Source organism: Condylura cristata, unplaced genomic scaffold (genome assembly GCF_000260355.1).
Source record: "Condylura cristata isolate star-nosed mole 26May11 unplaced genomic scaffold, ConCri1.0 scaffold00002, whole genome shotgun sequence".
Classification (NCBI taxonomy): Eukaryota; Metazoa; Chordata; class Mammalia; order Eulipotyphla; family Talpidae; genus Condylura; species Condylura cristata.
In genome coordinates this window covers 69,353,048-69,368,980 of record NW_004567103.1, presented here as the reverse complement: position 1 = coordinate 69,368,980, position 15,933 = coordinate 69,353,048, and the positions used below count along the sequence as shown (strand labels likewise).

The window sequence follows — 15,933 nt, the reverse complement described above, 5'->3', positions numbered from 1 at the left end:
AGGGCCCTCCCTGGTGCTGCAATGGGTTGAGTCTCAGCAATATGAAGCTATCACAGCCACTGCAGCACAAGTTCAATCCCTGGCCAGGGAGATGACCCACATGGTGTGGCAGACCTCTTCGGTTCTGCCTCCTGCTCCCCTCGGCAGTGTAGTTCATCCGTCTGCCTGTCTGTCTACTCCTCACTCTGTCTCTGGTGAATCTTCTCACCAACCCCACACCTCTGGCCTATACCCAGTTTCGATATACATAAATAAATATATCTTAAAAAAAAAGAAAAAAAAAGATGAGGTGAGAAACACTTTATTGCTATTATTATTTGCTTTATAGAGGACTGTAGTAAGGAGCAAATATCTAAATTGAAAGACAGAACATCCTTGAAGATATGAGTACTGGAATAACCAACTGGTAATAGCCAGGGAGGCTTAGAAATTTTGTTTTCCACGAAAGCTTTTGTCTCAACAATGTAATTGCACCTTCTTTTTTCCTGCTTAAAGTGGCCCCTAAGGCCATACAGTGTCATATTAGAGATGAGAAGTTATAATCTTAGGAGACTATTTGGCCAAAGAGGAACTGGATAGTCAACATCTTTTTATTCTATATGCTGAAAATATGAGGAAAAGCCTCCCTGTGGACTCATAGTTATGAATTTTTTAGTAGATAACAAAACTGAATTCAGCTGATGGTTTTCTGGATACTACAGCTCTATGGCTTGGCCATTTTGCTGTTTGATTTGCACAAAGATTGTACATCAGGGTTTGGGACTCTCAGTTGAATGGTTCAAATAACAGCTTAAGGCTCAGTTTAATTCTGACCTATTGTTAGAGCATGATTTACTACTTAAATGGACTAACAAAATTGAATCAGAGTTTTAATTGTTAACTTATTTTTATGTTCAAATAGTTTATCAGTATATAAATATTCCTGGGTTAAAATTATTTGGCACTATATGTGTTTTTATATTGATATCTTATATTTACTCATATCATGAATCACTCCAAATTATAGTTAAGTATGCGATTCTTTTATGGGTCATTGTGAATAGTTGTAATTCTATAATTAAGGATTAATATTTTCTTGGAGTAGGTTTTTTATTTGCTTTCATTGGTTTAGTTTGTGAGAGAAAGGAAAGAGAATAAGGAAAACCTAGGTCTCATTTTAGTTTCCACATCTATCGTTAAAGTTCAGAATTTGACAATAAAGTAAACACTGGCTTAGATTAATAAATCTCTTTGTAAGACTCAGTTCAGGCTAAATTATTACTGTTCAGATTTTCCAAGTAGCTCCAAGTTAAAACATGCCCATCAGAGTAGGTTTTACCTACCTAATATTTATTTTTCCTTTTCTTAGCTGGGGTAAACCCTAGTAGTGATAGTGTTAAGATCATAGAAACAAATCATATACTGACTTAACATGACCAGTCTCTATCTCCAGCTCCAGCTTGCAAAGTTAACTTGAAATAACTTTATCACAAAAAATTGTTTGTCTTTCATTCAGGAAGTCAATATTTCTCAGGACAAACTCCTCACCACACCCAGATAAATAAATGCATTAAATTACTTACAGACACTGCAATCAAGACAATATAACAAACACTAAAAATAGTAGCTACTATTCAGTTTCAAATTCAAAAAATTCTTCAATTATCCATTTATAGGCAAACTGGGGGACCCATTAACAAAATGCATTTAGCCATAAAAATGAGAAATTTTCTATGGAAAATAATTCAAGATTTTAATAATACAAATTGAATATACTCCAAGTTCTATAGAAGGTTTAATACATTCATTTCAATATCCTTTCATTCATTTTACAATATTTTCCATGTTCAGATTCTTTTTTCCCCTGGAAGGAGATTTAGGTAAATGGATTAGGGTTCTGTGATGACCTGGCAATCAGATGGATAAAGTAAAGCTTTATGAGGAAAAGGGAGAGAGAAACTTGTCTTTAATGCTAGCAAAGATTTACCTACAATCACCAGTTGTGGGAGAATTATCCTACTCCGTCCTTTACAATAATCAATTTAGATAATGAAAATTCAATTCCAAGCTTAGCAAGTCAACTATAATAAATTAAAGTTGTAAAAGCAGAGGAACTGAAGGTCTGAATTCTAACACATCTATATATTCCAAGTTGGTCATTTTTCTATAGCTTTACACTAATCCCCACAGAAAACAGGGCATTGCTCTCTTTGCAGAATCATATGCAATGGGCATTAAAACAGCAAGGGGATGGTCAAAATACTATCTGAAAACCTGAGTCATCCCAGTGGTTTCAGAGCTGAAAATTGGTTTCATCAAAATCCCATTTGCTTCTTTCATTTCTGTAGCTGAAGATTTGCACCCTTTGGTTCAAGATGATTAATTTAGGAAATTGTGTTTTGTTTTCTCTCCACAATTTTACTGGAATAAAAGGCACTGTTAGAATTGAATTGGATAACATATTGCAAAGCTACTTGATTAATTTTCATTTCTAAAATCCATGTTATTAAAGTACATTTTCTAAATGTGGTGTATGAATTTAGGTTATTGCTGGCCTGGCGACAATGATGTCTTAGAATATATAGGGCAAAAAAAGAATTCTTTCAGTTGCTATAATTTTATGCAATAAGGTGTCATGAGATTGTTACTGACTACAAAAATGAGAATAAAATTCAAGATGTTAGGGAAATAAAAAGGGCTCTCACACACTACCCCAGAGGGGCACAACTGCATTTTGCATTCCCATGGTCCAGCTGGGGCTCTAGCTTTGTTTCAAGTACTAGCTAAGGTGTAGCAGGGCTGCCAGGTTTGGGGAAATGGTTTTAACTAGTTTCTCTGACTGTACTTGAAAAGCAAGGGAGAGAGGTCGTTTCAATTTGTCCAGAATCAAGAGCAGTGATGAGAATGAGGTATGCATAATTAAGCAGTACCCTTCCTCACAGAGAAAGAAAAAATGAAACCTAAAACTGCTGCTTTACTGCTCGGTGCAGTGAGACTCCTTTCCTGAGACAGCCACTGCCTTTTGCAGTATCTGTCCTCTAAACTGCTTTTGGTTTCATTCTGGTGTTTTGTGAAATTCTTTCAAGAGATGCCAATGACCCTCCTGTGCCACAGTCCATAACAAAGATATTAGAGTAAGCTACTGTTACTAATCATCTACCTACAGAATTTGCAGATAATTGAGGTATTGTTATTAGTTTATTTTGTCTAGAGAAAACATGCAGCAATATTACTTCTATTTTCAACTTCTAATATAGACAAACTATCTTAAAAAATGGTTTCTTCTGGCCCTCCCTGGTGGCATAGCGGGTTAAAGCACAGCACTAAGAAGCTTAAGCCACTTCCGCATGAGTTTGATCCCTGCCTGCCCGGAAGTTGATCCACATGGTGTGGCAGACCTCTCCTGACCTGCCCGCTGCTCCCTTCAGCAGTGTACTTGGTCAATCTGTTCTGCTCCTCACTCTGTCTCTGGTGAATCCTCTCACCCTCTGCATCTCTGGCCTGTACCCCAATTCTGTGTGAATAAATCTTTAAAAAAAAATGGTTTCTTCTGCTTTGCAAACCTCGAAAATGTCTATAATGCTGTGAGAGTGGTTAAGAGATATGTTTCTTGACTGAAATTATGTAATTCAAGCATCCTGCAAGTAAAACTAGGTATAAGGGTGACTATATTTTTAAGCTTCTCTTTCCTTACTGACTAGGTGTAAATGTTCATACAAAGATGAGTTTTCAGAGTCCTCACAGACTTCATCTTCCTTATACCATCTTCAATTCCATAAATGCTTCAATAAGAAAACTATTTGAAATGCATTTCTACTTTGGGCCCAGTGATTGGCAACAGTTTAAAATTATGCCATGGGGAAAAAATATGTTTGAAAGTGTGCATTAAAGTGGCTTGGTAAGATGAAATAGACTTAAATGATGCGTAGAGGAAAAAGAATCACTGTGCTTCATTAAGAACAATTCCTGATAACATATTAGCCATGAAAGACAACAACAGGGAAACCAGCAGGAATATCCTGAGCCACAGGGTTGGAAATTGAAGCAAGGAACTATCATTGTAGTTTTTTCATGAAGTCAATAAATATTGTTGTTATATTAGCTCAATTTGTGGTTCACTTGAGCTAAGAATATTCTAAGGAAAGGACTTTAAGAGAGTACAGTTTAAAAGAAAAAAAATAGCACACAACAAAACAAATAAATAAAACAGCTCAGTAAAGAGAAAACAACCATGTTCTATTTCCAGAGACCATGAGGGTATATAGAGACTTAGAGTGGACACGGAAAAAAATAGTCTAAAAGAGAGAATTTTCAACATTTAAAAAATTTGATATAAGTTAACAATTAGGCAGCAGCAAATTAAGTAATTACATTAAATCTTGTAGAAAATCCTTTTGGGGAAAAAAAACTGTTCTGTTTTAAAAGTAATGTACACTTAAAACTTGCTCCCTATGAATATTTCTTATATATTTCATTTCCTAAGATAGCTGTCTAGTTGACACGAGCTATGCAACCTCTGTCGTCAGACATGGTCTGGATGGAGGGGAATTGCTCTGAAAAATCAGACTTTCCACGCTAACTTATGTTATAACCTCCCTTTTTTGTATAACCATAATATCAAAATATTCTGAGCAACTTTCAGCTTACAATTGGACTGCCTCGGCCGCACAAGGCCTGCCTGCCTTGACAAGCAAGCACTGCACCAGGGTGAAAAAATTCCCCTGAAGTCAAGTGACTTGACTACTGACTGATAAAATTAAAAGGGCTGTTTTTGCAAAGTCTCTCTCACTGCTGGATGGAGGATAACCCAAATCTTATCATTCTATTATCTCATCTAGCCTTCTATTCAGCTTTTTAAAGAATTACTCAAACTTCCTATTGTTTGGCCTTTAGATGTGGAAATTCATCCAGGTTGCCTGTTTTTTAATCTAATCAAGTTTTCCACCTGATACACCTTAAAGGAATTCACAAAAGTCTTCTGGCTAGTTTTTCAGGATTCTACTATATAGTCTTTAGATAAAGAAAATTCACTTATATCTCCTATTCAGAGATTTGATTAGCAAGGAATTTCCTCTTCTGTCTCCCAAGATGACTCAGGTAGAAAAACAAAAACCCATTAAATAGTAGATAAGGTTTAAGGGACTTCTATCTTAGATGATCTCCACTATAGTAATATTAGTCATAGATTTTGTGCACTTATGTATCTGTTTTTTACCTTGATTGATTTTAGAATGTTGTAATCTCAAGCAAGGGTCAAAACAACCCCAAACTGTTCTTAGAAAAAAAAGATGATTGTAATATCTCAGACCAGTTTGTGTGCTGATATCATCCCACTACTTACTCCTAATGTATAAAAATAAACCTCTGCTGAAGGCAGAGCAGGAAGATTTGCACCCAACTTCGACTCCCGTGTCTTCCCCGCTCTCCAATTTTTAGAGTATCGCCTTGCCGATGTCGTTCCCACCTTGAGACTCTGCCTGTGACAGCCTCTCTACAACCTGAAATCGGGGATGGTCCCGACATCTAATAGCTATTTTCTCAAAAGTTTTCCATTTAGCTTTTATAAATGACATGGAAATGCTTTATATGTTGCCTTATCTCCAAAGGATCTAGCTTTAGAGAAGTAGTATTATAAAGTAGAGAAGTAGTATTATAAAGTAGAGGATGACACTGTCAAAACTCAAGAGCAAACATCTCAATTTGACAGGAAATGTGTATGTGAGTGTGTGTGCGCGTGTGAGTGTGTGTGTGTGTGTGTGTGTGTGTGTGTGTGTGAGTGGTATGTCTAAGTGGCAGCTGCTACACAGCTTGGATGGTAGCCTTTCAGGGATGTGAACCTGACATTGTTAAACCATCCTATTTTTTCTTGCATAGCCAGAAATCTGAATTTTAATATATAATGTTCATTTTCTTTTTTTGTTTTGTATATATTTTTTGCATCATTTTTTCATTTTTATACAATGTCTGCTTTCTCAGCCTGCTTATAGACCCCATATAATTCCCACCACTGATTCACCCATGTGCTATCACCATAGTCCCTTCTGCTCTTTCCATCCCTTTTTTAATTCCATTCCCTTCTCACCCCCATGGAATGTCTTTGGCTTACAGTAACCAGTTGATTTTGATACAAAATATTCATTTTCAATCTATGGCACAATGCCCATTTTCATCTATGCCCAATGCTGGCATAAACACAGTATAAGAAAAAGAGATATTTTTATCTTTGATACACTTATTCCAAATAGTGCTTTCATATAGTCTGTTACTGATACATTTTGGAGAAAATAGAAATTTGTAGCAGTACAGATACAAACTAAGGGTATCCAAAAGAAGCTTTTCCTGAAAACAAATTGTATGTAATTTCTCAGTCAATTTATTAATCTGCATAGTTTCAATTATTTGATTTTCTGCTATTTCCACTGTGGAATTGGAAAAAGTTGAAATGAGCAGTTCACAGCTTTCTTTCTTGTCAAAGAATGGAAATCACACCTTTTCAACACACATAACATATGCAAGTAAATTCTGAAAATAGGACTCAAATGTCAAAACAGGGCAACCCAGATTCTTTTCAAGCAGATAGGCTTGTGTGATGAAGAGAGTAAAATGAGTAGGTGTCTCACAACCTTAAATATGAATGCATTATAAATACATCTTTGCTCCTTTTTAATTCCAAATTTACCCCCAAATCCATCCTATTTTACTCCCTGTTACTATGAACAAAAATTATATTTTTAAACCCCATGGGTGGGGAGCACTTTGGATAATGAGAAAAATATTTTAAAAGACAATTCTATGCTTTCACAAATCTCACTAATCTTGAGATGTTTTTCCCCTTGCATTAATTATACTTAGTGTATTTTACTTTCTTTGACATGATGTGACAAACACTACCTGGATAAATTCAACAGAATAAAGTTTAGAGCAATTTCATATACATAAATGTAAGGATCCATAAATAACTGTTTCATAAATTCTAACTATAAGGTATTCCCATGCGCTGACATATAAGGGGATCATCCAAATTAAATGTTATAAAATCATGTGGGGAAATCTTACCTGTTTCAAAAGTGTGTAGTTGGAGCCATCAGTGCTAATTTTTCTTATCTCATGATGATCAGCAAGAATTAGAAAAGGTTCCTCCTCTAAATACCAGGAGAAAAACACACAAACATACACACACACATTTTTTAGTTTATGGCTTGCAAATTGAAAACTTAAGTTTAGCTTATGCAGCAATACAAACTCAAATGAAGTTCCCCCCACCCCCACAGCAGACTGATGTTAAAAAAAAAAAATTACACTAAACACCTCAGTTGATTACAATTTTGAAAAGTCAGCAAATACCTATGCAGAAAAAAAAAAAAAAGATAATTCTAAAGTCACCTCTCTCTTTCCTTCAATGATCTCTAGCCTTAAATTACCTAATTTATTTGAAATTAGTGGGAAATATCAAGTGCTATTATCAGATTTTAAAAATGAATTGTAAAGATGAATCATCTACATTTATTTTTACAAAAATACAGAGCAAATAAATATTCATTCTTTCTTGGCCCTCCCTGATGGTGCAGCCGGTTAGAGCCCAGCAATGAGAAGCTAAAGCCACTTCCGCATTGAGCTCGATTCCCGCCTGCCCTAGAGGTGACCGCATGGTGGGTAGACCTCTCCTGACCACCGGCTGCTCCCCTCAGCAGCGTACGTCATCACTCTGCCTGTTCTGCTCCCCACTCTGTCTCTGGTGAAGCCTCTCGCCACCCCTTGAGCCTCTTGCTTGTACCCCAGTTTTGTATGCACAAATAAATCTTAAAAAAACAAAATTCTATCTTGATAATCAGTCAACTTAAATTCCCAGAAGTCTGATAAAGTCCAAGAGTATCATTACCTGAATACATGTTTTTCATCTCCTTTGGTATTTTTCTAAATAAACTCAGATCCTCAGTTTTTATAATTATTGTTTGTTAATTTTACCTTTCCTCGAGTCTTATTTCTTAATAATTTATCAGCCTTTATTTCCTCTTATCATTTTGTTGTTGTTGTTCTGGTATCTCCTTTATTTTAAATCTAGAAATGTAACAAGAACTTGGCCATGTTTCTTTTAGATGAACAACTTCTAAAACTTTATATTGGTTTACTTTTCAGAATTTATGTGAAAGCAAATAGATTCTTAAGCAAAACATATTTCTAAAGTTGTTCAGAGTATATTTTATTTGGTATCTGGATAATTTAAAGTCAATGTGAACACATCCTTTATTGTTATATTCCGAGATCAATTTAGTAAAATCATTGCTCAAATTCTTTTTAAATATTTTTGTTTATAAGATGTATTCATAATCTTTAGCTGCCAGGTAAACAAGGCTAGCTTTTTTTTTTTTTTTAATTAAAAAGGAAATGCATATATATTATCTGGATTTTATTATAAATCACTTATTAGTAGTTATTTTCATATCAGTTTATGTTTAAAACCAGTGCTTTCTAGCTAATACTTAGTTTTATAGAAAATATATAAGAGCTATAGGTTATTTTAGTGTATTCTATGTAAGGGACCAGAAATATGAGACACACATCCTAACTATCCATACTCCTGGTTGCAATGACAGCAGCCTTACCTATCATTCCAGTTTTAGTGGTGAGACTTGCCATCTTTTTGAAAACATTTCTAAATTTGTAAATATGAATTGCATCAGTCATATTTCACTCAATATTTAGGCAATCCTATTCTTATCAACTTATATGCAAAACCTAAAACTGTAAGGTTTCTAGAATAATCATGAGGAAACTGCTTCTTGACACAGGTTTTAGTAAAGATTTTTTTATTATGACACACACACAAAAAAAAAAAAACAAAAGAAAGGCAAAAATAAAGAAGTAGAAGGATATCAAGCTAAAAGAATTGTGTACAGGAGAAAAACAATCAGCATAAAACTATGGTATGGGAGAAAATATTTGTATAGCATGTATCTATAAGGGTTTAAAAATCCAAAATATATAAATATTTCATGTAAATCAACACCACCAAAACTCTAACTTAAAAATTTGCAGAAGAATGGGCCCTTCCTTGTGGCACAGTGGGTTATAGCACAGCACTAAGAAGCTTAAACCACTTCCGCATGAGTTTGATCCCTGCCTGCCCTGGAGGTGACCCACATGTCGTGGCAGACCTCTCCTGACCTGCCCACTGCTCCCCTCAGCAGTGTATTTCATCGATTTGCCTGTTCTGCTCCCCACTCTGTCTCTGGTGAGTTCTCTCACCCTCCTCATCTCTGGGCTGTACCCCAGTTGTATATGAATAAATAAATCTTAAAAAAAATTTGCAGAAAAACTGAATAGGTTTTTTTTTTTTTTTTCAAAGTAAATGTTCAAATAGCTAATAGGTAATGAAAAGATACTTAAACATCTCTGTCACCAAGAAAAGGCAAATCAAAACCACAATGAATGTCATATCACATGGTAGGAATGAGTATTCTTAAAAAGAAGTTAGTGTTGGCAAAGTTGTGGAAAAAAGGAATCTTTGTATGCTATTGATGGGAAAATAAACAGGCTATTTTTATATAGAAAATAGCATGGCATTTCCTCAATTTTTTTAAATTGAATTAACATATTATCTATCAATGTACATATGTACATCAATCTATCTTTCTATGAAATGTAATCAAGATATCTAAGTGATATCTACTATGTTTATAGTTTTATTGCTTATTAATATTTTATTGACTATTAATCACAATAGTCAAGCTAGAGAAACAAGGAAATAACCTAAGTGCCCATCAACAGATAAACAAATGCATCAAATATTTTACATATATGTACATATGTGGAGTATTAGTCAATCATGAGAAAGAAGGTAGTCCTGCTCTTTGGAATACCATAGCTGGTCATTAAGGATATTATACAAGTGAAATTAGTTGGAGAAAGACCTGTATTTACAAAGGCTAGAACAGAGAGTGGAATGCTGGTTAGTAGCATCTGAAGGGGTGAAAGAAATGTGAAGCTATTGGTTTAAGGTATTAAAAGATTTAGTCTGGCCCTCCCTGGTGGCGCAGCGGGTTAAAGCACAGCACTGAGAATCTAAAGCCGCTTCCGCATGAGTTCGATTCCCGCCTGCCCTGGAGGAGACCACATGGCGTGGCAGACCTCTCCTGACCCGCCCGCTGCTCCCCTCAGCAGTGTACTTCGTTGATCTGCCTGTTCTGTTCCCCACTCTGTCTCTGGTGAAGCCTCTCACCGCCCCTGAGCCTCTGGCCTGTACCCCTGTTCTGTATGCACAAATAAATAAATCTTAAAAAAAAAAAAAAAAAAAGATTTAGTCTAAGGTTCTCATGCACATTACTAAGACTGCAGATAACACAGTACTCTATGTTTGAAAGTTACAAAGAGAGTAGATTTTAAAATTTCTGATCACAAAGTATAAATGGCAATTATGTAAAGTGATGAAAGCATTAGTTAAAATTATGGTGGTTGTCATATTATGTATATGAATGACTGAATCAATGTATTTTAATACCTTAGGTTAATATAATAATTTTTAAATTACATTTCAAAGTATTTGAAAAAAAATCTAACCTCTAAATGAGAGGAACACTTTTTAAATCAAAATTATTACTAGCTTCTAATCATGAACTAAAACAACTACAACATAGATATATGATATCACAAGACTCAAACTGTAATCATTAGCATTCATTATTTCCCATACAATCTTTGGTGAAAAGTTTAAAGCAATGAAAACACTGAATGGTTTTGAAATTTTATGCTTTCTTAAATCATGTCACCATCTCAGAGGTGTAGCAAATCATGTCTTGGCCAAAAACAGTAAGATAGGAACATTGCAATAGCTCCAAATAATACACACAATGATTTGGGTAAGACTATTACAAGAATAAGTAAATGAGAATGAAAAAAAAAATTGAAGACTTATTTTTCTCCATAATATGCAAAATTTTAAATAGTTAAGTATTTTTTTCAAATTCCTATCCCTTGTACTGTTTCATGAAATGATGAGGAACATCTAAGTCTCTAAATTCATTCACCTTCATATATCTATATGACAAACTGGCATTACCACTTGACCCCTTTACACACACGCACACATACACACCCACACAAAGGGGGTGAAAGATACCATATACACCATTTTCTGCCCATTTTAATAGCCATTCATATATACTGCTTTACCTCATTTTAAATCTGTTTGATATCTGCCCTAATGAATTACAATATTTTCAAAGTTGATGCTGTGTTTTATCAAATTTTCTAATTTACAAAGTCAAACACTCTACTATTGAGGCAAACACATGACAGAATAAATAGAAGTTTAATAGTATTTGATTAAGAGAATCACTGAAAACATGGTAAGATTTCAAATTGCCTTATATAGCTGATGGGCTTTTTTTTTATATGCATGTAAAAGAATGTTGTAAAGTATTACAATACTGTCACGATAAGCTTTTTATAGTCTTGGTCCAACTGGGTCCTGAATTTCTATGATCTATCAGGAAACTAGAGAAAATTCTTTCACTTAAGAGCACTCTTAAAATCCATAAAACATTTGATAATTCAGTAGACCATAATGCACTGTTACAAAAAAAATATGGTGAGGACAGCACCCCAATTTTCCATATCAAGTTAGTAGAAAAGAATTTTGATTTTTCTGAAATAGCAAGCAAGAGTAAATTCAGTAGTATGGTCATAAATTTCAGGATCCATTTTTGTAACTTAGGTTGGATCAGTGGACAAGTTCAATTCCATACCTGATAGTGATTTGCAGCCATTTGGGTTATCAGGGTGTATTTCATACCCATCTGTACAGAGGCACTTGTAGGTCCCATATGTATTGATGCATTGCTGGCTACATGGAAAGCCTGAAGAGCATTCATCAATGTCTACACATGTTTTACCATCATCCTTCAGTTGAAATCCAGGCCAGCATTTGCACTGGAGAATGAAAAACAAGCATAATCAATTCATATCATCATCACTGTCTTTCCCTATCAGATATTCCTTTAGCCTGAGTTAAGCAAGAAAATCATTTAAGAATAGTTATCAGGAAGTCTTTTCTTTTCCATACTGATTTCATAAGAATCGCAATTATGAGAAAATAAAGTCACAAAAGCACTCTCTCAAATATCTTCATTGATCTTCTAAGATCCACATGATTGCTCAAAGTAACAGAGATCCCCAAAACCATTTGGCTAAAGAACTGCAATGAAAACAACTAAACTGTCAACTATTCTTCTATTCTTTTTCTATTGCATTATATATCACTATGAAAGATGTGAACAACTGCAATAATTACCCTTACATGGAGTTTTAAATATTACCACCATTGTCAAAGGTTACTTCAGAGCCTTAAAGAAATATGATGTAGGTATTATTATCTTAAGATTGTTTACATATCTGATCTGATTTCACAATCAGGCATATAATGTTGCCTGGAGAAATAATAGCATAGCTATCCCACCACAAATTATACTTTTATACTTTTTTTTAATCAAACTTTCGTGAGCACCTCTATCATGTTATTTATATCCATCTGATAATGATAAGAAATATATTTTTTAGCTGGTATATCAATTCTCACTACAATGTCACTGAAAAATTTTATGCTGTGATTGGTCATTGACTTTCAGTCCCTGCCAAGTAGCATATGAAAATCATAATTATACAAAATGAAGCTATAATTGACCAGATGGTAATGATCACATTAACCTTTATCAACACTCTTAGTGGCCTTTGAATAAAAAACTTGAGCATTTTGAAGGATAGTGAATTAAGAAGGGACTCTTAAGTTGCTTTTATTAGCTTTTAGGAGTTAATCATACTAAGCATTTCAAATGTTATTTCTGTTGGGGAAAGTGTTAGGCATACATGTTATTAAATAATCTGCAAACAATTCATTGAATAGTGGAATTAATTTTTAGGTAAAAAATATATTTTCACTATTTGGCAGGGGAGGGGAGCAAAATCAACATCACCTGAAAGTACTCAAAAGAGAAATCAGTACCTTTTAATAAATCTTTCACAAGGAAAGAATCCCTTTAAGTTCTCAGTGCTTTTATCTTTAACTATTTGCACCAATATTTATCTAATAATCCTCAGCATTATGGAAAGTGTTTTCAATATCCAGATCCCAGTAGTACACTGTAGTCAAAGAAAAGCTAGAGTTTGATTTTACAACTTTGCCTTATCATAAATTAGCCTATGATATTATTATTTTTCTTGAGTAGTCTTATCTGTTCTACATATAGAAAGTCAGGGGAATAGACACTTGCTCTAGAGCAAAAGAAAATGAGATATTTAATTTAAATGAAGTATACACTTAAAAATGGTCAAAATGATAAATTTTATCAAGCATATTTTGTCACAATTTTTAAAATAAATAACTTTAGGAAAGAAAATGAGAAACTGATAGGAAACAAAACAGACATTACTGGAAACACTAGAATGTGATCATGGTGTGAAGAAACTGGAAGACCATAGGCAGCCACAGGGATAGTGTAAATTCAAGGGGCATTTTAGGGCAAATCAATGGAATTTGCAAGAATGTATGAAGTTCTCTCAAACAGTATAATAAAAATAAACAATATACCAATTTTAATTAGGTGTCAGAAAATCACATTTAATAGCTAATGTCAGGTTTATAGAACCATGATATCAAATATACAATTTAGTTTTTATAGAAAGCTAATTTCTTGAAGGTAAAATATGGTAAAAACTAGCAAATATAATGAAATTAGAACATTTATGGTTTACAATAACTTGTTAAAGGAACTTGAATGTATGCTTATTGAAAGGGAATATTTCTAAAAGAGAATTTTCTCTCCAGTAGATTAATCTTGTTTTTAACAAAATCAATTTTTCTTCCAAATAATCAAAAGAAATCATAGAGAAATTCTAGTGCCTAATTTTTATAAATTAAAGAAAATAATGATCACTTATATTTAATAGAAAATATGGGTTAAAATTTATTCAACTTTATTTTAACAAATAATTTTATTAATAAGATTTATATATATTAAATACCATCTTAATGTTCCTCCTCATAAATAACTATTTCAAATTTTCATGATTTTTATTAATATTTATATGGGGGTAAACAGTTACTAGGAAGAAATATAGCTATTCAAACTGTTTCTATTACTTCTAGAATAACTTTCTGAAGTGATTAAAAGTGTTACTTGGAAATATTGACTATTTTACTTATCATGTATACATTGATATTTACTCCTCTCCCTGATGTACATTTATTTTTATATGGTAAATTATCTTTCCCATCAAAATAAGAGTTTTTCTTTCATTAAATGTTATTGTTCCCTTGGTTAGATACATTGTATTTGTTTTATAGCAAACATGAACATTATTCACAGTCTACAATATCTAAATTTAGCTTCATTTATTTTTTTAATCTGTATTTATCTATGCATACAAGACCTGGAGTACGTACAGAAGTGCAAAGGTGAGAGGATTCACCAGAGACAGAGGGGGGAGCAGAACAGGCAGATTGACTGAAATGCACTGCTGAGCAGAGTAGTAGGCAAAACAGAAGTCTGCTGTATCATGTGGCTCTCAGCTCCTTAAATTTTGTTGTGTCTTCTTTCCCACAAGAGATGTTTCAATTCACTCAATAGTTTTGATACATGTACATAATCAGTAACTCAATCATTAACAATTCAGTGAGGCATCATCTATACAGACTTCCTAAATGATTAAAAACTGTTTTAGCTAGAATTCTCACTTCCTTCTGTGATACCTTCAGAGAAGTGAAAATAAAAATGATGATATTGTGAAGATATTTATCAAGTTTTTCTGTGTGAGTTCTCTATAAAGCAATTAAAAGTGTGATTCAATAGTTATTTGGATGATACCAACTTCTATCAAAGGCAGTTTCCTAAATATGGAATTTCAATTTGTTATTTCTTAAATGTGGGCATTTGAAATTATTTAACATTAAGTTTTGATTTTATGTCAAAAAGATGACCATTTGTTATTCTAAAATGTTTATATTTTACCATGATTGATGCATTTTGAATGTCTATAATAAAAACACAAATGGATCCATTTTTAAATTTAAAGTTTAGAAAAATACAATGACATATATTTTATGCGATTCATATGGTTTATAGACTGTGATGTATTTTACCTATATTACAAATGGCATTTATATATTCCATGTGTCATAACTAAAAAGTTATATATAACCCCTAAAACAAATTATATTATTTACATTGTTGTAGGCTAGATGCCTATAATAATTGTAAGTATATTCCCTGAGTTCAGGAAACATTTCTTTATGGATTATAGATAAGCCACCAATAATATTCTTTCTGCTTCATTTGGTTTCAAAACTTTAATCAAAATTAATTATTTGATGCATACTCATCTCATTAAGAGATGTCCTGGCTCATTTGTCTCGTTTCCTTTCCCAATAACAGTGTTTGTGAGTGAGTACGGGTATGTTTTTAGTCTGTATGTTTAACCTATTTCCTTAAATATAATATTGGGACTAAAAACTTTTTTTAATTAAGTCTCTTTTGGTATATCACTTTTCTTCTCTATTTTTACTTAGAAAGGGAAATTATTGCTGTTTTTAGTTTTGACCTATGTCTACAATCTTAAGCAGCTTAGTTAATTTAATTACAGTGTCAGAAATCCAGAGATTAAAAATGGCAAACATTAACATTAGATTAAATTTACTTGTCATAAAATGACAAAGTGCTTGGATACACTATGATTTGTCAAGGTTTTTCCTAAAGCACCATGTCTATAAATGTCCCCAGTTACTAGGATATGTTGTTCTTTTAAAAAATAATAATAATTATTATTTTACATCATTCTTCATTTTGTGCATTTTTTTTTTTTTTCATCTCGGTTGTAATCCCTGTGAACTTCCCACCACTGATTCACCCATGTGCCATCACCATTTGACTGTAACTAGACTATGTTCTAATCTGTGCAAATTCT

The 15,933-nt window shown here is 33.3% G+C and overlaps 1 protein-coding gene across 1 annotated transcript in view; it reads right to left on the bottom strand.

Annotated features, from left to right (window-relative positions):
- Positions 1 to 15,933, bottom strand: part of LRP1B (low density lipoprotein receptor-related protein 1B) — a 1,583,276-nt gene that overhangs the window by 204,185 nt on the left and 1,363,158 nt on the right. The window contains exons 41-42 of the mRNA XM_012727834.1: positions 11,724 to 11,907; positions 7,036 to 7,121 (exon numbers count right to left, since the gene is read on the bottom strand). Of these exons, the coding sequence (XP_012583288.1) occupies positions 7,036 to 7,121; positions 11,724 to 11,907 (270 nt within the window). The remainder of the gene's footprint in view (positions 1 to 7,035; positions 7,122 to 11,723; positions 11,908 to 15,933) is intronic.